Source organism: Belonocnema kinseyi, chromosome 1, assembly GCF_010883055.1.
Source record: "Belonocnema kinseyi isolate 2016_QV_RU_SX_M_011 chromosome 1, B_treatae_v1, whole genome shotgun sequence".
NCBI lineage: Eukaryota > Metazoa > Arthropoda > Insecta > Hymenoptera > Cynipidae > Belonocnema > Belonocnema kinseyi.
The window spans coordinates 97185421-97210021 of record NC_046657.1 but is presented as its reverse complement, the minus strand read 5'-3'; the positions used below and the strand labels follow the sequence as shown (position 1 = coordinate 97210021).

Below are 24601 nucleotides of genomic sequence, written 5' to 3'. Positions count from 1 at the left end.
TTGAGAAATGCAAGAACCGAAAGAAAACTACGTTTAAGTACAAAGCTTAACAATAAAAGATGTAAAAAAATATATTTTAACAATCAATTCCAACGGCATCAGCCGGTGACGTTGTACACGAAAATACGAAACCTGGCGGCCACTAGACGAGGCTCTAGAGGGTTCGTATTTTCGTGTACAACCTTACCGGCTGATGCCGTTGGAATTGATTGTTAAAATATATTTTTTTACATATTTTATTGTTAAGCTTTGTACTTAAACGTAGTTTTCTTTCGGCTCTTGCATTTCTCAAAGTTTGAGACCGATATTTTATGTATAAAAAAAGTTCGAACGTTCAAAAAATGTTGAGGTTCAGAAAAAAGATGAAATAATTTTCAGTGAAGTTCTTACCAAAATGCAGTACCTAAACTTTATTGTATATGCACCATGAGTGCATATACACGCGCAGCCATCAAGGCTGAACAATGCAGGTATAATAAAAATTCTAGCCACTCATCCGACGAATTCAATACTATATATACGCGTGCACATACGTGCCGAGCGGGTGGATGAGAGTGTGTGCGGGCTACATAAAGACGAACCTACGTCCAAGTTCCCAGATTTGTCGGGCAAGCTCGTGAGCGCTTTGTGAAAATTTTCCCAATCATCCATAATATTTTTGTAATTATTTACGGAAAAAAAGTGATCAGCGGTTTTAAACTTGTCATATCGAGTTCGTCAATTCTTTCTCAGAATTCGTAGATTATTTACAAAATTTCATCAATGTCCAATGATTTTTTCTTATATCCGAGAACTAGCTACTAGTTCTTGACTTTTTTACGTAAAAATTTTTTCCGTGTGAGAGGAGCTGCGCGGGGTCACTGTACTTTTGGTTTGAGGCCATCCATATAGACCGTGGACACTTTAGGAGGGGAGGGCGGGTATGGCAAAATTCCACGCTTGTCCACAAGGGTTAGGGGGGGGGGGGTTAGAATCCACGTGGACACACATTTCCCTAAATCTGTGGAAAATATACTGAAATCAGACAAGGTATACTCTAGGTATACTCGAACTTTTATATTGTACTCGCGCACAATATAATTTTTATTTTTATTATATTTTTTTAACGACTTTTTCTTTGAAATTCAAATCATGTTTAAGCTCTCGTTCCTAAGATAATCTAAATTATTTCAGCCAATTCATCGCTCCTTTTGGACTTCCTATAGTCCGGGAGCTCGAGACAATTCTATGGACATCATTTTAGTACTCACTGAAACATCAGATTCTTTTGTATTCACAATCAACACTTCGAAATTCGTTGGCTAACAGTTGTTGAAGCATTTTGCAATAATTTATCGTTACACTGATCGAAAATTTGAGTGAAAAAACGTCATTTTAGTACTCTGGAAACCCACGGGGGATGGTTGTTTATATGCTGAAATCTAACAAGAAGTTTGACTGGCAGCTCCTGAGTGGTGCCAATGTTGACTGGAAGGCTGTCAAACATGTCAAAAATACGAGTGAAAAAACGTCAATTTAGTACTCTTGAAACCCATTGGGAATGATTGTTTAAATGCTAAGAACTAACAACAAATTGGACTGGCAGCTTCTTGGTGGTGCCAAAGTTGAGGGCACGCTGTCAAATGTGCCAAAAATTAGAGTGAAGAAACGTCATTTTAATACTCTTGAAACCCATTGGGGATGATTTTTTAGGTGCAAAGAACTAACAAAAATGTTGACTGGCTGCTCCTGAGTGGTGCAAAACTTGACTGCCAAGCTGTCAAACATATAAAAAAATGACAGGATGACAATTAGAATCTTCATTTTAGCACTACTAACACCCATAGGGGATGTTTGTTTTGTTGCAAACAACTAACAAAGAATTTGACTGGCAGCTCCTGAGTAATGCCAAAGTTGACTGACATTTTAATCAGCAACAGAATGAAAGTTGCCAAAGTTGACTTTTTTAAAACTAATATGTATAAAAAAATGAAACTACGAAAATCTCACTTTTTACGTAAATTCACAGCTCGCAACAATGGGTTTCAAGAGTACTGATATGACGTTTCTTCACTTGAATTTTTGGCATGTTTGACAGCCTGTCAGTCAACTTTGGCACCACCGAGAAGCTGTCAGTTAAATTTTCCAAACAATCATTCCCAATGGGTTTCAAGAGTACTAAAATGACTTTTCTTCTCTAGAAATTTTTGGCATATTTGACAGCCTCCCAGTCAACTTTGGCACCACTCAGAAGCTGCCACTCAAACTTCTTGGTAGTTGTTTGCATCTAAATAATTATCCCCAATGGGTTTCAAGGGTACTAAAATTACGTTTCTTCACTCGAATTTTTGGCATGTTTGACAGCCTGCTAGTCAACTTTGGCACCACCGAGAAGCTGCCAGTCAAATTTTTTGTTAGTTCTTAGCATTCAAACAATCATTGCTTATGGGTTTCAAAAACACTAAATTGACGTTTTTTCAGTGGAATATTTGACATTTTTGACAGTCTGCCAGTCAACTTTGGCATCATTCAGGAGCCGCCAGTCAAAATTTTTGTTCTTTGCACCCAAAAAATCGTCTTCAATGGATTTCAAGAGTTTTAAGACGATGTTTTTTCACTCGAATTTTTGACATTTTTTACAGTAAAATGCACCACTAGCTGTTAGCCAGTCAACGAATTTCGAACTGTTGACTATGAAAACAAACGAATCTGAAATCTTTGTGAGTACTAAAATGACGTCCATGGAATTGTCGCGAGTTCCAGGACATTCTGAAGACTAATAATATCTATATTTTCATAAAATATGTCCACGTGGACAAAACACGGGGGGGGGGGGGTCAGAAAGTGGTGAAAAATTGTCTACGTGGTATATGGATGGCCCCTTTATAGTTTAATTTTTAAAATATGGGCCCCACGATTCTGAATCGTTTTCGAGAGATCGAATTATAGGTTAGGTAGACACTGCATTATTTAGCTCAAGAATGATTTACCTGGGATATCGACTTGATCACATTTGCAATTTGGAAGCAAGCAAATATCCTTTCTGCAATTTTTGGCAGGCTCGTTTACTAGAGGAGATGTTTTTGGTGCTGAACTTGCTGGCGTGTCAAACGTATCATTAAATTATTATTTTAAATTCAAAGCATTTTGATTAGCCCTTTTTTTATGAATTAAATTTACCATTTAAAAGTAGCAAGAAAGGGAAAAAATATCCATCTTCCTCTTTTTATACATTCAATTTCTCTATTAATTATATGACTTTTTACATTTGAAATTTAAAAATTATAAGTAACTTTGATCTAATGAAATTTCGGATCACTATAAAGTAATTGGGAAATGGGAAATAAATTACGTTACAGTTACAAATATTTAATGTTCTCTATTTTAAACAATTTGAGTAATATAACCCTCACCTTCGGCGTTGATGGAAAATACAAAAATAATTAAAAAGAGGTAAAATAAAATACAAATTCCAGAAGAAAACATTTTTCTCGTCGACTGAATCGTACTATGCTTGTCTTAAATTAAACCTGTGTTTTTCCACTACTTATCTCATCAAGTAGGTGAGCACACAAATTCGAAGACACCTTTACGATGTTTTTATAATTTGTGATACCAGTCATGCCAGCTGTCACTTGGAATTTTCTTCGTTTTGAGCAAATATTTGAAAGAACAGAATACATTAAAACTCAGAAGGAAAAAAAAATTGGTAGCTTTCTGCAGTCATACTCATACAAGTGTTTGCATACACAAATAAATATCACCTGATGTCAACCCTCACGGTGCCCCAAATAGTCTCCAATAATGAAAGAATGACAATTCTGTTTTTAGAATTTTATTTTTGTTTTTTTTCCATAAATAATTATTATTGGTAAAGTGTAATATGTATCAATATTTCAAAGTAATTTTCAATGGTTTTCCATTTAAAGAAATGAAAATAATTTCAACCATTTTTTCAATGAATGGGGCATTTTTCTCTTTTTACTGCCAACAAATATAACAAATAGTAATTTTCGAGAATAATAAATTTTATTTTTCACACTTTTGAATTATTTACACTCGTTGTTTACAGTGTTTCATGTTAATGTCATGGACAAGTTCGCTCTATTCTTTTAGTTCATAATTTGAGTTACTTTTTTAAAATGTATATCTTTATACAATAGTCTTTTTATTTAAAATATTATTTTTGTTTACATAACTTTTTTGAGAAAATACAGGAATTTTTATTATGTATTAGAAAGAATATTGATGCGTACAGGGATAATTACTGATTTCCGAAGTCAGTATGTTTCACTGTTTATATTTCTGAATTTTTGAAAGAGAAACATTCAGAAATTTATAATATTTATTTAGAAAGTCAGTAGTTAGGCAAAAAATCATCATTAAATCAAAAAAGCGCACTTACTTGTCCGTATTGAAACGTGCTATTTACTTGAATTAAGAACGTTACATTGCGTCAAGTTAATTTTTTTGGATCAAGGACATGGTGATTCTAAATCAGACATGCCCAGTCTGGGGAAATCCAGCTGGAGAGCGAGAGTGGTGGTAGACGCGTGCTTGATGCTCTGCTCTCCGACTCAAGCAGCAACGCATATACGAAATATCTGACAGGATGCTTGGGGCGACTAACTTTTCAATCTAAATTTGTAATAGTGACTGTAATAGTGAATTATTTTATTTCAGTGTGTTTACATTTATTTTTAATTAATGTAATTCAAAGGAAATATATATTTATATATTGCTTGTTTCACTTTCTCATATATGCAGGTAGCAACATTCGCCAAAGATCTACCGTAACCTTTTGTAGTTTTGCACTTACTCCCAATATATATAAGTCAGATAGACTGATGATGTACATTCTATATTACTATTAGAACCAAGGTAAGAACTTGCTCTTTTACATGTTATAAACTTAATAACATAATAATACTCAACGGATTGACAAAAATAAGTTACATTGAAGGTTACACATAATATTTTTAGCTATTTATTCTTCTTAGTTCATCACCGAATGTCGTATAATCCGCAGATTTGCGACACACAAGCTCGCGTAATAATGCATTTTTTCAGCGCAAAGAAAAAAATGAATAATGAAAAAGTGTCCCTTCCGATGTTGATCTAAATGAGCAGCTTTGAACATAAATTGTAGAAACTATTCGTCCAGATTTCAAGATCACGGTCATCATTTCGAGATACGGTAAATGGGAAATAGAAAAAATTGTTCAAAAATTGGCTTTAATTCATGCGAACATAGTTGACTCAAATTCAATTTCGAATATTGCATTTAACACATATAATATTTATTTTGAGTGAAACATATCTGAATTTATTGATACTGAATATGATTCAGATTTTATAATTATATTTAATTTCTGTAACGTACATTTCTACCTTGTGTCTGATGTCAATAAATTGTTATACTGAAAACAGTATCACCCAAAATTTCTGTACATCATATAGACAATGTAAAAAACGGCGATACTAAAATATTCAACAATGTATATTTGTACAAAAAAGAAAAACTTCGTGCAATTGTCTTTTTAATTACATTAATTGAAAATAAATGTAAACATACTGAAGTAAAATAATTAAAACTCTAGTCACTATTACAAATTGATACTCAAAAGTTAGTCGCCCCATGCACCCTGCCAGATATTTCGTATCTGCGGTGCTGCTTGGGTCGGAGATGAAAGCATCAATCACGCCTCTACCACCACTCTCGCTCTCTAGCCGAAATAGTGGTAAGCGCAAAACATCTGTTCCTGGCGGGAACCTCCCCAGGCTGTGCATGTCTGTTCTAAATATAGAAAAGTAAAAACGTTTTGTTGATTCAATTGATTTTTTTTCGTGTTATCTGAGAATTCAAAGGAAAATATTGAATTTTGATTTTTAGATTTAACTTTTATGATTAATTAAAGAGTAGCCAACGAACAGGAAGTCGTCGGGAACTGGATTCACAGCCGCTCAGAGAGCTAACCCCATAACGATTATGGTGGCGGATACGAGCTTCCCTGACTCGATGTTCACTACAGGGCAGTTTAAGCTTTTCACGAAGGCTACCTGGAGGTCGATCAAAAGAGTGTCCCCAGATCAATGGCGGCAAAAGCTTGGCTACATAAAGCCGTGGTCGAGACAAGGACTTGGGGAGGTGCATCTCTTAAGGCGGGTGGAGTTGAGTTGCTCCAAAAGATGGTGAGGTCTACGGCGTGGTTCCCGGGTGAACTGGAAGACTGTCTCTGGTCCTCCGGTGTTTGGAGGGATTCAACCCCCATCTTAAGACAGCATTCTGGCGAATCGCCAGGCACGATATGCTTCAGGAAGAGGGCACATTGGGAGAAACAATCAAACATCTCCTAGTTGTGCAAATTCCTGAGTCTCAGACGAGGGCTCTTGGGTCCTCAGCAACAGGCAGGAGGGGCATGTCGGTGTACAGGAAAATCAGAAGCTGACCTAAATGACTGCTCCCAGTCTAACTATGAACCAAATTAACTTGCATTGCAGCAAAGGCGCCTCTGCTGTTTTGCAGAGGGGGGTGACTGCGAGGCACACAGGTATCTCGCTAATGCTGGAACGCTGGTTAATTCGAGGTACTATTAGGGGTTTAGGGTTAGCTAGTTTTTGTTACAGGGACCCTAAGGTAGCCAATCCAAGGACTTGCATACTGTCGAAGGGATTCAACGTAATCCCGCTGCTTGAGCTGTGTTGTAGAGACCTGATGGTAATATTCACGGATCTTAAAGGAATAAGAAGGCTAGTCATGGGATCGGCTTACTTTCCACATGGCAGCGATACCAATCCACCAGTGGAGGTGCGTACACTGGTGGAATACTGCAAGGTAAGGGGTCTTCCTCTTCTGCTGGGGTGCGATGCCAACTTAAACCATACTTTGTGGAGTAGCGCGGACATGAACTCAAGACGTAATGATGTAGTGGCATACCTAATAAGCACTGATTTAAATAACATCAAGAAGTGTAGAGTCTCAGATGAACCCCCTCTCACAGATTACTCACAGATAGAGTTCGAGTTGGAATGCACCGTACCCGCTGGCCCCAAATGGGCCAGAAATCCAAGGAAAATGGACTGGGACGTGTTTTCCACGAAAATAAGAAGTGCACTCTCAAGGTGCCCAAGTCAATCAGAGGTATGGATATCCTGGAGATGGCACCCGATATTTTCACGTAAGCCATCAGATCTACTTATGAAAGTGATTTTCAAAATAGGTTTCTAATCATTTCTCATAAATACTATGATTTTTTAAATTTATTTTCAAAAACATGCTGAATAATATTAATAATGAAATATGAAAAGAATGTCCTGAAGAAAACTTTGAATAGTATAGAGTTTAAACTTACCTATTGAATTGCACTAAATTGTATTTGAAAAAATGTTATTTAAGAATCAGTTAAAAATATCAAAAATGGTTGCTATAATTGCTCTCTTTAAACGCTTATTATTATATTTTTAAAACAATATTTCTACTACATTGATAAAACATTGATTCTATTAACATCTTGAACGTTTTATAAAATTATAATTTATATTCGTTCCTCTGATAAATAAATTTTCTCAAAAAGTTTACTTATTCAATCAATTATTTTTAATCTTGTTTACTGATTTTTATATTGCATGTTAATAAACAACAATTTAATTCAATTTCAATTACATTATATTTATTATATTCAATAGTGTAAGAACTCGCTAAACCCTAAAATGGTCAGTTTAAGTCTGGTTGGAACTAGCATTATATAAAAAAGTTTTTCACAACATTATTTTTATAATTTATTAGTATAAATATTATTTATTGTGTTTTCTGAAATAGAAAGAATTATATTTAACTTTTTATTCATATTCAAATCTTAGATACTACTGTAGCAAGTTTATGGGGTGACTTTTAAATTCATGTTTTCCCTTTAGCATTGATATAAATCGCTTAGAAAACTGTTTGGAAATATTACATAAGTAAAACTGATTTAATTTCAATAGGGTTTCTCATGAAAATAACATTTTATTCACTGCAAAACTATTAAAAAGTGGTCTAGTCCCATGCCCAACATAGAAAAAACAGGGAGTGATTAGACAACTAACGCCGTGATGGAGATGTTAGGAACTAATCAACTTAGGACAGCTACAGAGGGTTCAGGGAAAGTGTGGCGAACTAGTGTACTACTCGCTGATTGGCTCCGCCATTTTTTACACTTCCTTCACATGTATATATATACTTAGTATAGCTTAGTAGCGGAGGCGCCTAATGCGCACTATACATATGTGATGTAAATAGTGTACGGGGGGTTCTAAAATGACTACCGCCGTGTAAAGTTCATTATGTGGAGCTCCGTGGGTGAATGTTTCAATCGGTCGATCATTAGTGGGACGTGGTAAAGTCTCGTGTCCCCTGTTCTTCCTAAAGCACTCCAAAGTCGTTGAAAATGTTTTTTGTGGCTTATCACTGCCTAGCTTGTCTTCCACTGCAATCTGTGCTCGGTGCATCGCAGTGATTTGTGACGCCACGGCTGTACCTTGGAGTCTAAAGCTTTCTGAATATCGTGTGATCCCTGAGGCATGTGTGCGCGTAATTTGAACGTTAAAATTCTCTCGCGCCTTTTCTATGATGCAACAGTAAGTTCAATTAGCGGCAACATTTGTGGTAAGTATAATCTCGCCTAACTTTATTATGGCTGTCGAGAGCTTACAATTTCCCTAAGATTTTATTCTGCTTTTCTTTTTTCCTTCCCTTTTCTCCATTTAACAACGAACCATCCTCAGTTACTCAACCCTTCCTTAGCTGTCAGTTGCCCTTTGATTACTTCCTCCGTTCGACTCGGAAAATTGTTTCTGCTAATATGTATCTATTTTTTCTGTTAATCTTTCCTACTTTCAGTGAAATTATTTTCAGGTTATTTTTTATATATTTTAACTATTTTTGTAGTTTTATGACTTTGCAAATTTGATCCTCTTTTTGGTTCACCCCTGCATTATGCTGCAACCTTGCTAACTTACCTGCGCACCCTGCTTTTTTTATTATTTATTTTATTTGGCCATTTCACCTACAATAAAGTTATGCTTATTAATACTGATCTTTATCTTTGTATGTATGTTTAGCTTTACTTTAGGTTAACCTATTTGGGCGTGAGCCCTGTGAACTATATATTGAGCAGTCGGATATCTTCCCCCTTAATAAATTTCATTACGCGAGTCTCTCAGTTGAGCAATATGTCCTCTTTTGGAAGATCTACGGCTCTGGATAAGAATTTGACCCACGGGAATCCCCAATCAAACCCTATAGGTAGATGTTTTCGAAAAGACCCCTTTCCCGGAGGCCGTAATGTTGTGTTGGGATGTCCTCCCAGGGCAATGATACCAAGTATTCTGGGCCAGCTGTTCATGATTTGCAGGACACTATCCTTCCGGAGTTTCTGCTCTGGGCTAGATGCCCTCGTCCTTGCTGATTTTACTGGCGTGGTTATAGGCGGGTGTAACAGAATTTTTAGGAATGGTTTTAATCAGCTCAAGGTTGTCTGTGACGATTATAGGGATGCCAATCGTCTGCTTAATCCTCCGGACCTTAAGATTGGAGGTCACAGACTCTTTATCTCTGTATCTTTGATTAGGAAAAAGGCCTTTATCAGAGACGTTGCTACCTCTTATCCTGCAGGTAATATCTATAACCGTATTGGCCCATTCATTAAAGGAGCTGTTCTTGTGGTTAGGCGCATGATGGCCCCCCTTCTGACTAAGGTGAATTCTCTTTTTCAGTCGGGAGAGTTCCTCGTCACATTTTTCTCTCTGACTTCTCCTTTGCCCTCACTCCCGTTATTCCTCCTCCACGTAGATGCTTTAGGTGTCAGCGTTTCAGACATGTTGCTGACCAATGTAGGGTTACTAGACCGGTCTGTGAATTCTGTGGAGAATTCCACTAAACAAATGAGTGCCCTAAGAAGCTCACTGACGCCCGGTGCGCCAACTGTAGGGGCTCGCACCTGACTTCTTTAAGCACACGTCTGTTCTACCACTATGAATTTTAAAGCATTAGATTCAGGTACTGGAACGACTGTGGTTTTGATCGGGCTGAGGATTCCCTTTAGTCTCAGGGTATTGTTATACATTGGCTCGGAATGAGCTCTATCGGCCAGAAAGTTCCTGGAAATGATGTGACAGTTATAAATCCAGTGATCCCTTGCTTCTCGGCTGCTCGTCTTGTCCCGGCTGGACCAGCTTATGTCTCAGTTCTGGAAGCCCCTGCCTCCATCCCACGGTGATGGAATTAGTTGACGGCTCTGAAGTTCATAATTTCTCCGGTGTAGAGGAGATTGTAGATAACTTGATTAATGTGTATCAAGTTAGTATGAACTCAATCAAATCACTACTGGATAGTCCTCTCGACGGTGGTCAAGCCCATGTGCCTCCTAGTAACATTGAAGCAACCATTGGAACGTCTCCCCCCTCGGTCCCCCTTGACCCTCGGTTTAATGTATCTCTTAGACAAAGAACTAAGACCCAGTCGATCTAGCACTGTTCCTTTTTGGCTCACTCCTAGTTTTTCATAACTTGGTTGTTGATAGCTAATTATTATTATTATTATTCTTTCAGCTTTTTCGTTTGTTTTTTACCTATTCTTAGTTTTTTAGAATTAAGTTTAGTGTTTTACTTGATGTTTGTTTTCCTGAGCAAGTCCTTGGTGGCCTTTCTAAACAATGATCACGATGACTAATACAAAGTCCTCGAAATTTGCTAACTGGAATGCCCAGAGTGTATGTAGAAAGGAAGCGGATATCTCCGCAAAGTTGGCCAAATTTAAGCTAGATATATTGTGTGTGACTGAGACTTGGCTCACCTCTGATTATGCCTGGAAATTTCCTGGCTACATCATCCATAGATGTGACTGTTCTTAGGGTAGAAGTGGTGGCTCTGCTATATTAATTAGGAAAGACCTACTTTTTAGTTCATTAGATCTATGCGGTTATTAGCTTAGTGAAATTGATGCGGTTAGGATCATGGACTCCACCTCCCTTGGACCTGTAGCTGTCTTTTCAGTTTATTCTTCTCCGCTTGTCACTTTAGACTGTAATTCTTGGTGAGATCTCATTGGCAAGAGGTAGGTGATAAAGGCGGGAAACGTCACGGAGCTTTGGGTAAGGTAGAATGCCAATGGCGCGAAGTCCACAAACTGGCGCCAGAGGGAAACAGTTACTGTACGATCGCACAGAGCAGAAAACCATAGTGGCAACAACAGCTGAAGTTGCTGAAAGCATTCGCAGTGAGAGGAAGGGTGACGTTGATCGCAGTCACAGCAGCGGTGATGAAAGTGTTGAGAAGTCGACCAGGGATGTGTTAGAAAGGGACAAGGATAACAAGAGAGTTAGAGTTACACGAAAAACACCAGAGAGAGAGAGAGATAGGGATGATGGGGGGATGTTTCAAAAATTGGAAGCTCTCATAAAAGGGTTTAGAGAAGAAATAAGACAGAGATTAAATGACATGAATAGGCAGGGAAACGATGTAAGGGGAGGGAGTGAAAAAGATTAGAGAAAAATGGGAAGAATGGAATAAACGCTGGAAGGAGGAGAAAGACAAGGTTTGGGGTAAGCTAGAGAGCATTGAGAATAGACGGAGAGAGGTTGACGAACAGAGATCTAGAGAGATAAAACAGTTGGAAGAACGGGTAGGCAATTTAGAAATTAAGAATGAGCATATGGGGAAAAACAGAGAATGAGGAAATAGTTTAAGGAAATGAAAAGAACGTCCAAAGAGAAAATGAATGATTAAAGAAAAGACTCAGTGAGATTGAAAGAAGATTAGAAGGGGAAGAAAGGGCAAAATGGAAAAATAACTTAGTAATTAAGGGATTAAAAGTCAAGAGTGAAACGGGAGAAGTGGAAATAAAAAAATCTTTTGCGAAATATTAGAATACAGGTCAGGTTAGAAGGAGTCAAGAGAATCGGAGGGACGAAGGAAGGAAAAAAAGGAATGTTTCTAGTAAAAGTCGGGAGTGAGGAGGAGAAAAAGAAAATTATGGAGGGAAAAAAATTATTGAGAGAAAGAAGGGAAAGAATTGAAGAAGATCTGACATGGAGGGGGAGGAAAATAAAATGGCAAAAAGAGTAGAGGGCTTGGCTATAGTGGAAAAAGGGCCATATGGTGTGGATAGGGAGAGGCAGGTTATGGAGAAATGGGGAGGAATAGTGCTGGGACGAAGATTTAGAAGAATTAAGGAAAAAAGGAAAAATTCTTGAGGAAGGTAGGGGGAAGGGAGACGAAAAAGAGTCTAGAAATAAATCAGAGGGGTTTCCAAACGACAAAGGGGAAACAAAGTGAAGAGCAAAGAAGAGGGAAGGGAAGAGAGAAACGTGAAAATAGCTTTCTGGAATGTGTTAGGCTTCAAAAACAAGAATAAAGGGTTTTGGTAGGACATAGAGAAGTGGGATGTGATTATGATAAGTGAAACTTGAGCAGATGAGAAGTAATAAAAGGGGACAAAAAATCTGTTACTGAAAGCTATATGTAGACAATGCAAGAAGAAGGAAAAGAACACGTTAAAGGGAGAGTGATGGACGGCATGGTGTCAGGGGTAAAAGGAATTATCAGTAAAAGGTAGAAAAGATGGGCACATGGGGGAAAAGGATAGAACAATGGTAAGAAGAATTATAATTGGGAAAATAGAAATAGCGGTGTTTTGCGTTTACAGAAGAAGAGGGGAGGAGGAAGGCTGGAGAGTAATAAGGAGGTGGATGGAGGAAAAGAAGGAAGAATGGGTTTTAATCGGAGGGGACTTAAAACGCATGGACTGGCGAACGAGGGAGGGGGGTATGAGATGAAGAAAAGGAGGCATATATATGGAACTCTAAACATAAAAAGACGGACAGGGAGGGGAGGAAGTTACCAGACATTATAGGAGAAACAGGATGGTTTATATACAATGGCAATATGAAAGAAGATGAGGAAGGGGAGATCACATTCATAGGAAGGGAGAAACAGTAATAGACTACATCTTGGTTAAAGAAGGAATGCGGCAGATCATAGGGATTATAGTGGTATGGAATGAGATAGGTTTCGAGCACTTCCCGGTCATAGCTACAATACAAAGAGACGTCAGTAAGCGCAGCAGAGGGAGAAAGGAAATAGGGTGCGAAATAAACACGAACATGGGAGTCTGGGGGGGGGGTGGATGAATTAAAAGCTGGTGGGACGAGGAATGCTTGGAGAGTAAAGAGGGAATGAAAGAGTGTGTAAGCAAATGCAGTAAATGAGAAATGGAAAAGGAGGAGTGTAACAGGAGGAAAAAAGAACATGACAAGATGCTGGAAAGAAAAAGCCAAATTGGAAAGGAAGAATATAAAGCAGAAGTATAAAAAGCGATCAAAGAAGGTAGGGTGTGGGATGTGGTAAATAGGGATAGAGGGGAAAGAAAGGGCGTTAACGAGAAAATGGAAATGAAGGAATGGACGGATTATTTTAAGGATCTTTTAGGGGGAGAGCAAAATAAGATCAGAGCGGAAAAGTGTAGGATAGTCCAAAGAGAAATTTAGGATGGGAACGAGACAACAAGAGAAGAAGTGGATGAGGCAATAAATAGGCTGAAAAGAAACAAGGCGACAGGAGAAGATGGGATGGAGAACGAAGGGATGAAGTATGGAGGAGAAGGGATTAGGGATGGGATGTGGATCACTCTCATGTCAGTCGGCTATAAAATATATGCAGGAATCTTTTAAAAAAGGTTGGAGAGTCTGGTAGAACAAAAAGAAAGTATCTCACATAATCAGACGGGATTTAGAAAAGGGATGAGAACTATAAACAATATCTACGTACTTGACTCTTTAGTTAACCGAAATTGGGGAAGAAAGAACGGGAAACTAGTCACTTTGTTCGTATATTTCAAAGCAGCGGTTGACTCAGTGAACATAAAAGTGTTATGGCAGGCAATAAAAGAGAGGGATGTAGAGGAAAAGTTGGTGGAAAGGATAAAAGAAATTTTTACTGAAACCAGGATTAGGGTGAAAATAGGAAAGAAAAAGGGCAGGTTTTCTGGACAGGCAAAAGTCTAAGGCAAGGGTGGCCTTTGAGTCCGTTACTATTCAATCTCCTGCTGGCAGACTTAGAGGAGAAGCTAAAGGAGAAAGGGAAAGGAGGAACGGTTTTGAGTAATAGCAAACTATACTCTCTACCATACGCGGACGATGTAGTTCTATTAGCAGATGATGAGAAGGTGATGAACCTTTTGATGAGAATCTTCGAAGAGTGTGTGGCTGCAAAAGATCTAACGGTGAACGTAGATAAGACAAAGGTGATGTGCTTCAGAAATAGAAAGAGCAAAATAAATTACGTTTGGAAGATGAACGGACAAAAAGTGGAAATTGTGGCGGAGTACTGTTACCTAGGTTTTTGGTTTGAGGGAAAAGAGGAAACGAGCTGCAGGTGAGGAAAAAAATTTAATGTGCGAGTAAAGTAATGGGCCAAGTATGGGGTATAGGAAAGAGAAGGTTCAAGAACGATTGGAGAATGAGTTTGTGGTTGTTTGATGCATCGGTTTGGGCGGTGTTGGGTTATGGTGTGGAGATCTGGGGATGGAGGGAACATAAGAAAGTAGAGAGCAGGCATGAGCAATTTCTGAGATGGGTAATGAGGGAAGCAGAATAACACAAGCATGTTTGGGCGAAATTCGGAACAATGAAGCGAGAGGCAATTTGCGAAATTGAAAATGGGGGGAAGAAAGGAGAAAAATGAGAAGGGTTTGTAATATTCGAGAAGGGGTTATGGAGGGGCAGTACATACAGTTTGAGCTGTTAGTTTAACAAGGTGAAGAGAGATGGACAAAGCTTATAGATTCGAGGTATAATAGATAGTATATGATGGTCAAAGGGTTGACGGAACCAGAATATCTGCAAAAAATAAAAAAAATGGACTAGGGTTGTACGGTTGAGAATGGGAGAAGAAGTGAAAGCATGCAGATATTGGATAGATGGAGACGAGAATTTATTTAGAATATGTGGATACGAAATGGAGTCATGGGTACATGTATTATAGAGATGTACAGGAGAGGAAGAGGGACAGTTAAGTGTGGATGAGTGTGTAGGGCAGAGCTAAACGGATGATCCTGAAAAAGGACAGTAAAAAGCGAAAATTTTTTTCAATATCGTGGAAAATGCATTTTTTTTTTGGTAAGAGGAAACGGAAGCCCTGGAAGCTCGCTCATTTTAAGAATTAATGTCACTACTGTTACTATTGTTTATCCTACGTAATGCGAAAGAGTAGGATATAAGTAGTAGTAAAGTTAGACTAAGGATGGAATTGTAAATATGTGTACAGGGAGCGGAGGCCCTCAAACCCATAAAAGGGAGAGATTAAATACATACAAATAAGTTTTAAAAAATTCTAGTCATATTTTAGAAATGTAGTGAAATTTTTTAAATTATAAAAAAATATTTACAAAAATAGTAAATTGAAGGTTCGAGTACTTCGTTGTGTAAATTTCTAGTGTGTATATTTTTAAATCCTAAAATATTTTATTATTTTTGCGCATAATTAAGGCATAACTGAAGTAATATTTACACTCCTCTGTAGTGTTGAATAGACAATTTGTATTTAATTCCAAGGAGTAGTTTAAGGTTTTCACTACTGATTTAATTATTTATCAATATTATATTGAAATTCTGTTTTTTCTTTGATTCTTTAAAACGTATAATCCTTTTTTCTCATTATTTGATTAATTATAAAACCAGTAATTAGGCTCTGATTTGCATACGAGGTCTGTTCAAAAAAGACGCGGACTGTTTGAATTTCGCGGCTCGAGTTGGTTTCAGGAGAATCCGCTTGGTGTCGCTAAGTTCGCACAGATCAGCTGTTTAAAACGCGGTAATCCAGTCGCAGATATCGTTATTTGTTGATAAGCTACACGGTTTTGAGTAAAGAGTGTTTTTTTTTGTTTGTCGGATTGTAAAATGGACAGCCTGAAAGAGCAAAAAATTGCTGTGAAATTTTGTGTGAAACTCGGGAAATCTGCAACTGAAACATTTGCCATGCTCAACACGGCCTACGTTGATGTTGCCATGAAGCGTACTGCATGTTTCAATTGGCATGAACGTTTCAAGGGTGGCCGACAGTCGATTGACGATGATGAGCGCCCTGGGCGTCTTTCAAAGTCAACTGACGACCCACACGTTAACAAAATCAACACCCTGGTGCGCGAAAATCGACGTCTGACCATTAAAGAGCTTGCCGAAGAGTGTGGAATATCAGTTGGATCTTGTTACGAGATTTGGATCGAAAAATTGAAGATGCACCGCGTCACGGCGAAATTCGTGCTCACTCAGCACTCAGAACTCGTGAGTTTTTGGCCAAACACTCGAATACTATTCTTCCCCACCCCCCATACTCACCTGACCTTACTTCTTGTGACTTTTTCTTGTTCCTAAAACTAAAAAAATCCCTCAAAGGAAGAAGATTTGAGACGATTTCGGAGATTAGGGCAAATGCGACGAAAAAGCTGAAAACCATCACAAAAGAAGCGTACTAGGACTGTTTCAACAAGTGGAAACACCGTTGGAATAAGTGTGTGCGTTGGGGAGGAGAGTATTTTGAAGGAGACCCAGACGTGTAACTTCCAAATAAAGTACGTTTTTTTAAGACCTCAATCCGCGTATTCTTTGAACAGACCTCGTGAATCTGAAATTTTTCAATCAAGTTTTACGTTCAATTTAGTCAATTATACAATTTAAGGTTTTCATTATTTTATAACCCAATTTTTATTGAATCGCAAAAAATTATTTTGGCTGCATTTTTTCCAGATAAATAATAATAAAAGCCAAAATTACATCAATTTTGAATTTAATATCATTTCTATTTCGATATAGTTTAGCATTTTGTTTGAAAGACACGACGTTTGTCCTTATAATACCTTCTAGATTTTTTTATTAAAGAATAAATCTTATTTTAGTTTCATCATTAAAAAATAAGTAAGACCTAAGACTTTAATTGTCGATTAAATATATTACTTTCAATGAAAACAAAGTGGTTTTATTTCTAAAAGTCTAGAAAGTCTTATAAAAAAATCTATAAAGTATGAGGTCAAAAGACAGATTTTTCTCAAAAAAGTTTGAATTGTATTAAAATCGAAATTATGTTTTGAAGCGCTTTTGAATAGTTTATAAATAATTTAAAGAATTAGAGAAATCCAAAAAAATTCCAAAGAAATGTAAGGCTTATAGGGGTGCATCTCAGCAGCTAAGGCTATTACAATAAAAACATGGAAAAGGAAAGAATTTTAAAGAACTAAAAAGAATTCAATAATTTTTTGCGAACCGAGAAATGGATGGAAGTTTGTTTCCTTGATTAAAACGATCACCTGAATTTCTTAGTATTTAAAAAATTATTATATTTATTGATGTTTTCCTGTAAAAATTGTTATACTATTTCACACTTGTAAAAAATTACTCACCAAGGATTGAAAACATTTTTTAGTTGATTTATTTCTTTAAATTAATTTTTGTAAAGTTTGTAATAACAAAGAAAAGCTATCCAATTAGGCGTTTTAAGGGTTTTAAAATGGTGATTCATTTTTTTCATAAATAGTTCCATAAATTACGCTATGCCTTACAGCTAATAAAACTTCTCGTATCAGTCCATAATATATAGATAAACGTTCATTTTCAGCCTGTAGGCCTTCTAAAAATTGGCTTTCTTACACTTCCATTTTTTATAGAATTTTCTTAAAACTATCTCTTAAAAATTAACATCCATCCACACCTTATATTTAATCCGCTCGTTTTTATAGCCTAGCCTTCCTCGCTTCGCCTCGCCTTGTCTCACACACATATTACGCTCTTTCCCTTGGAATAATCCACACATAGTTCCCGTTAAACCTTGACTTTCTTATTCTCTCCTTTACTTTTGCCTTATCTTTCTCCGTATCATTCTTTTGAATCAACTCATATACCTTCCTTCTTCGTGCATCCTTCTCACATCATCCATCTGCAATCCATTCATTATAAAATACCTTTCCACCTCCATCTTCCCACCTCTACGTCGGTTCTTCTTCTCCCACCAACACTTCTTAACCAGCTTACTTCCCCCCTTTTCCAAAAATTTCTCCTCATATTTACACACTCGTCTCCCCGTTCTAATCGCTAGACTTGTTCTTCCTGTGCCCGTCCTGACAATATTGTTCGGCTTATTCCTATCCATACCCAGTGTCCACTTCACATACGTCTCCTGTATCCTATTTAGTTCCTCACTTACCTTTCTCCCCACACCTCCACTTCGTAAAATAAGGCACTCATCACTAGCGAATCAAACGTTTACATCATAACTTTCGATTTGTCCACATTAAACTCTAGGCTATTTTTGTCCAAATATCTTCTCAACCGTTTCATCATCTCCTTTAAAGCATCTTCGCTCTTTGTTAGCAGTACTTTGTCATCTGCATATGAGAGTCACCGCAAGTAACTAGCTTACTTTTCATATCTGCAGTCAAAATTCCAAGAAGCGTTGGGCTAAGCGGACACACTTGCCTCAGCCCCCTATCCATTGAGAATCCCTCAATGATTCCCTCCCCTCCTCTCACCCTATCTTTTGTCTTGATCAGGCCTCTCTTCACTCCCCTCTCTTCCATTTCCTACCACAACCTTCCCCTATCCACCGAAGGGAACGCGCCTTTTAGATCGACAAAAAACGCGTACACTTTGGCACCCTTTTTGGTTAGTTTTCTATCCACCACGTGCTGCAAGACTTTAATATTGTCAATAATACTCCTTCCCTCCCTAAAGCCCGCCTGAGTCTCCGGCAATATTTCTTTCCACTCAATATCCTTCTACAGCCTATGTGCCAACACTATCGCGTATATTTTGTACGCCGTATTTATAATTGTAATGTAATTGTAATTCCTCTATAATTTTCCTGCCTCTCCCTATCTACTTTCTTATACAGTGGTACGATCAACCCCTACCTCCACCCTCATGGGAATCCCCCCCTCCATACTTTTTTCACTCCCCCTTTCAGCCTCTCCCTTACTCTTGTATGCCAAACAGCCACGCTTCATTCTCTACTCCGTCCAACTCTGCTGCCTTAGATTTTTTCAACTTCCCTATCTGTTTCTCTGTCTCCTCGTCATTCAGCTCCTCTCCATCTACCTCCATCATTCTTCTAATCCCCCCATCTCTCTTCTGTGTATCTGATGCCTGAAATTAATCTTTAAAAAATTTCCTCTATTCGTCACTCCCCATCTGTTCACGTATCCCCATCCTATGTTTTCTGAACCTATTAATTACCTTCCACACGTCCCCTTCTGCCTTTATATTTAACACCTTTCTCTTTATTATTTTAAATTCTCTATCCCAACACGGCTTCACCATTCCTTTCTTTTTCATCCTGAATACCTTCTTTTGCACACACCCTTTCGCTTTCTTTTTCAGATCCTCCCATATCTCGTACACCGACTCCCCCTCAAAGATTACGTTGCCCAACTGCTACTGATACTTCTCAATCGCATTTCTCGTCTATGACACCCTCTCCCCTTACGACCCTTCTTCTAAACCCTGCCTTCCGCCACCCTCCCCCTTTATCCACAAACTTAATGACTGATGGCCTGATTCCACCCTCCCTTTCACTGCGAATTTCTCTATCACAAACTTATACGTTACCTCTCCTGTCTCTGCTGCCCTCATTTTCACGCCCTACGTCTCTCCCTGTCCCTGAACTTCTTCCTCTTATTCATCCCTAACCCCTGTTTTAATTTCCCCACTAGGCCTTCCTTTCCTCTTTACTCTGATCGCCTCCTGTAGCCTCCACATATACCCCTTGGCAACTTTGGCTCTATTCTATCCCATTTATTTATATCTACCCACGTCTCTAGCTGTCCAATCACATCAAATTTATGATTATACCTCCAGAAATCCTCATATTTCTTCTTTACCCCTGCTACTTTCCAGTACAGCACCTTTAACACTTTTCCACCCTTTTTTACTCCCAGCCCCCTGCTTTCCACGAAACAAATTCCCCTGCAATTCCTTTAACACCTCCTTCTCCTCGCCACATAGCCAGATTTTCTCATCTATTTTTATTTTCCGATACCCTACCTTCGCCGCTCTCCCTTCACTCCTCTCCTTCCTAGCTCTGTCGTTTAGCATTCTCTGCCCATCCCTTTCCTTCCTCGTCAAATATTGATCGATCAAAACCTTCTTGTTCTTTATCCTATTTTTGTTACGCATTACCCTCAAGTTTTCTTCCCAGCTCTCCAATTCCACCACCGCCACTTAATTCTCCTTTCTCCCCTCCACCCTAACTTTTCCACTCTAACCACTCTATGCACTGTAGCAGCGCTTCCACACCCTCCCTTTCTTCCTCGGTCTTTAGCTTAAATCCTCTTATTACTATATTATATCTCTTATCTACCTTCTTTCTTCTCTCCATCCTCGACTCCATTGCCCTTCTTCTTTCGCTATCCGCTCTATCATCCTTTTCATTCCTACGCTCTTCCATTTCTCTTCTATCATATTCTCTACCCTTTCCCAAATACCTTGCTTCTCGCTCTCCATCCTGTCAACTGTTTCCATTCCTTCTACTTTCCACTTCAGCACTTTTACTTCCTTTTACCATCTCTCATCTCTTACCTTCAGGTCCTCCCTCATACTTTCCATCTGCTCTATAGCCCCCCGTTATGCCCTCCCACCACCCTCTGACGTTGCCTATCAGAACTCTTAGAGCTTCCTCCTTCTGCCCCTCCACTTTTAAGGGGGGTTTGTCCCATGTGCTCCTACGCTTTTTTAAAGGGACGCGCTTTTCTTCAGCGCGCTTTTCTCCGGGCTCTCTTCGCTGTCCCTTTTCCTCTTGAAGCCACTCGACACCGGGCCACGCACAGCTGGCCGCCCTGTTCTTTGAAATTTTCTCCCCGTCTAATTCACTTCCAGCACTGCCAGTACTCTCGCTGACTACCTCCCGCTCTTCAGTCGGTAACTGTAACCCAGCCATGCAAAAAAGTACTCACTGCAGCCAACAGATGTCTCTTAAGGCCGCTGTCGCTTATCGCCCTAAAATTTCCGTTTCTTTGTATTATTTCACCCGTCACTGCCCCTGCAGAGACACTTTCATCACTCCTAACATCCCCCAGCACTACGAGAACCACCCTTGTCCACCATGAAGGCTGAAAACTCCTGAACACAAAACTACCTCGTTCCCTTGCAAACTAACCTCACTTTCCCTATTTAGCCAAATCCCACCCCATAACTAATTAATTTTTTTAACTCTAATTAATTAATTTTTAAACTAATTAATTAATTTTTAACTCTCTAATTCCCCCTCACAACCCTACTCACCTCCTAGACTTCCACGCTCACACTCCACTCACACCTTCCACACGAACTCCGTACAAACCATAGCTGCTAGATCGTGGATGAAATTTATCCCCACCATACCTACCGTTTGGGAGCTGCAAAACAGAAGGTGCATGATTACCACTGTGAGTTCGTGTGTAGGCCGAAAATGCACGATTCGACATCTAGTATTACATTTTCGGTTCGAAATTCAATTCATTTGCTTACAAATTCTAGTATTCAGTTAGAAATGTTATAACTTTATGAAATAAATGCAAATATTTTGTTTAAAGGTCATCTTTTTTGGTTAGAAATTGAGATAAACTAAAAGATTAATTTCCAGCCAAATAGTTAAATTTTTAACCAAAGAAATAAATTTTGTAGCAAAATATTAATTATGTATCAAAATAAGACGAGCTTTTAACAAAATATATTAATTTTTAACAAAATTTAAAAATTTTAAAGCCCGCAGGACGAATTACATATAAAAAAGGTTGAATTTTCAACTAAAAATATGATTTTTTAAGAAAAAAGTTAATTTACTACTAAAAATTTAAATTCTCTTAAAAATAGTTTAATGATTATGAAAATTATTCGATTTCACATAAAAAACTTAATTTTCAACCGAATAGTTAAATTTTTTACCAAATTGCTGAATCATAAAAAAAATTAGATTCATTTAGACCCAAAGAATTTAATTTTCAATCAGAAATAATGAATTTTCAACGAAGATAATTTATTTTCGATAGAAAAAGACAGATTTTTAGCAAAATGTATGAATTTTCAACTAGAAAGGAGCAAATTTTCAACCAGAAAATATCAATTCTTAATAAAAATATAAATTTAAATCAAAAATGAAATATTTGCCTTGCTACTTAACAAAATCAATTCTTAATAATACATAAAAAACTAATTTTCAACAAAATAGTCACATTTTTAACAAAAGAGTTCAACCTAAACATGATTTTTTATCCGCAGAAGTTTAATTTTCTAAAAATAGAATAGTTACATTTTCGACCAAAGTGATGATCTCAAGAGGTAATCTAAAACCAAAAGAATGATCTTTTTTACAAAGTAGTTCAACTTTTAACCAAGCTTCTCAATTTCTAACCAAAAAAGATGACTTATTAACAAAATGGTTGCATTAATTTCATAAAGTAATAAAATTTCCAACTGAATACTAGAATTTGTAAGCAAATGAATTTAATTTCCAACCAAAAATATAATAGTAGATGTTACTACGAAAAAGCATTTAAGCGAAAAAACGAGAACAAAGGGTTTCTTAAAAACAGAGATCCCCCCCCCCCCGCAATTGTTAATGCCGTTTACTGACGGCCCCTTAAAGTATCGATTTTTGTATATAATAAAATTATCTTATTACGTATGGTTTAATATTTGTTTAGCATAAAAATACACAACGAAAAATCGAAAAGACCCAGAACAAAAATTGAAACAATTAAAAGAATGACAAAGAACAATGTTATTGAGAATGTACTTAAGGAAATTTGTTTTCAATTGTATTTACATTGAGTAAAACATCAATATTGTAGAGAGAAGTAACAGCGTTTTACTTTAAGGAATTCAAACGATTTAAAAATTGAAATTAATAAAAAAAATTAAAGGGCCTCTAATTTTTTACGCTCGCATCATTTATTATCGAGAAAGTATTAGAATTGACCGAAATTTAAGACCCGAGTTTTTCAACGGATCTCTAAGTTTCAAGACTCCCTGAATAAAAAAAATCAAGTTTTTAAGATGGCACCTGCCCCGCTGTCCACCCGGCCGTTCGTAAACACGATAACTCTCGAAAAAATGAACGGTTCAAATCGATCTTCGGCACCCTTTTTTATGTCCTAAGAGAAAGGAAGAGTTTTTTAAACAGCCATTTTGGATACAAATTCAAAAAGGTAGAGCATTTTCAATATTTTTGGGGCCATTTTTTTAACATATATTTTTAAAATTTTTGTACGGCTATTAATAGTACTCAGAATGCCAAAAAATTGATCCTGAAGACTTTTTTTTTAATAAAAAGAAAATTCTCAGAGTTATAGCATTTTCAAAATTTTGTAAATCAATCGAAAATCAAAATTTTAAGCCAAACAACGTACGATAAAAAAAGTCAAGTGAAGAAAAAACTTTCTTTTTGGAAGCCCGACAAGATTATCATAAAAAGTTTTTTGATTTTGTTGTAAAATCGAAACTTTAATTTTTATTGCACAAAAAAAAAGATAAATGAAAAATGAAAAATTCCATTTTGTGGTCAAACTATGCAGGATGGGAAAAAAGATGATTTAACAAAAATTGTTTACTCGAAAAAGTTCTACAAATTTATTATGGCTTACTTTTTGACATGACACGCAGTTTTGGTTTCAATAATAAAAATCACATTAAAAATAAAAATGAAAAGTTTGTGGAAAAACAACAAAAGGTACGGAAACAAATTGATAGAAAAAGTTATTCACCCAAAAAAGAGATATAAATTTGTAATCATTTATTACATTCTTATCATTTATAATTGAGAAAGTATTAGAATTGTCCGAAATTTGGCACCACAACATTCAAATTTTGAACCAAATGGCGCAAAATACGACGAAAAGTGTCAAAGAGAAATGATAGGTTTTGAAAAATCCTACAAAATTTCTTATAGCCACTGTCCAATAGGACTTGTAATTTTGTTTTTATATATCGTAAGTAATATGCAGAAAATATAAAATTCCAATACTACGCCAAAAGAAGCGAGATATGTAAAAAATTTAAAAGAAAAATTGTAGGATTTTACTTTATCCATTAAAAATATTATGAAAAACGGAATTCTATTATTAACATAAAAACGCGAGATAGAGAGAAATGTATGAAGAAAGGATTATATTTTTTTATTTATTTTAAGGTGATTTAGAAAATATAAATTTAGAAATGTTTGTCAAAAATCGAGCACGGAGCGCAAGTGTTAAGATGAGAATGTTTGTGTACATCAAAGCTTACAGAGCTTTGAGAAACTTCGCGCGCAAAGCGCGAGATTCGACAGATGCGTGCCCTAGGCGCGCTCATAATATGATTTAAAATTTGTATCCTTTTTTTTTAATAAAACCATTTTTACAAACTATTTTCTTCATTCAATGAATTTAAAATTAGAATACAAATGCAGTATCGAGATATATAATAGAAATTATTGTACACAGCACACGTCGAATTTAGGAACAAATTTTTGCAGGAAAATTTTGCAACAAATAATCAAAAAACTGCATTAACGGCGTTTACTGTTTACAAACTATTTTCTACGCATTTATTCGTAAAGATTCATTATTCTTAGATACCGAGACAGTGCA

At 37.0% G+C, this 24601-nt stretch overlaps 1 protein-coding gene across 1 annotated transcript in view; it reads right to left on the bottom strand.

Annotated features, from left to right (window-relative positions):
• The window catches only part of LOC117178950, a 41937-nt gene extending 35608 nt beyond the window's left edge, over positions 1-6329 (bottom strand). The window contains exons 1-2 of the mRNA XM_033370534.1: positions 6095-6329; positions 2970-3077 (exon numbers count right to left, since the gene is read on the bottom strand). Coding sequence (XP_033226425.1) covers positions 2970-3077; positions 6095-6329 — 343 coding nt within the window. The remainder of the gene's footprint in view (positions 1-2969; positions 3078-6094) is intronic.
• Positions 6330-24601: the final 18272 nt, after the last annotated feature.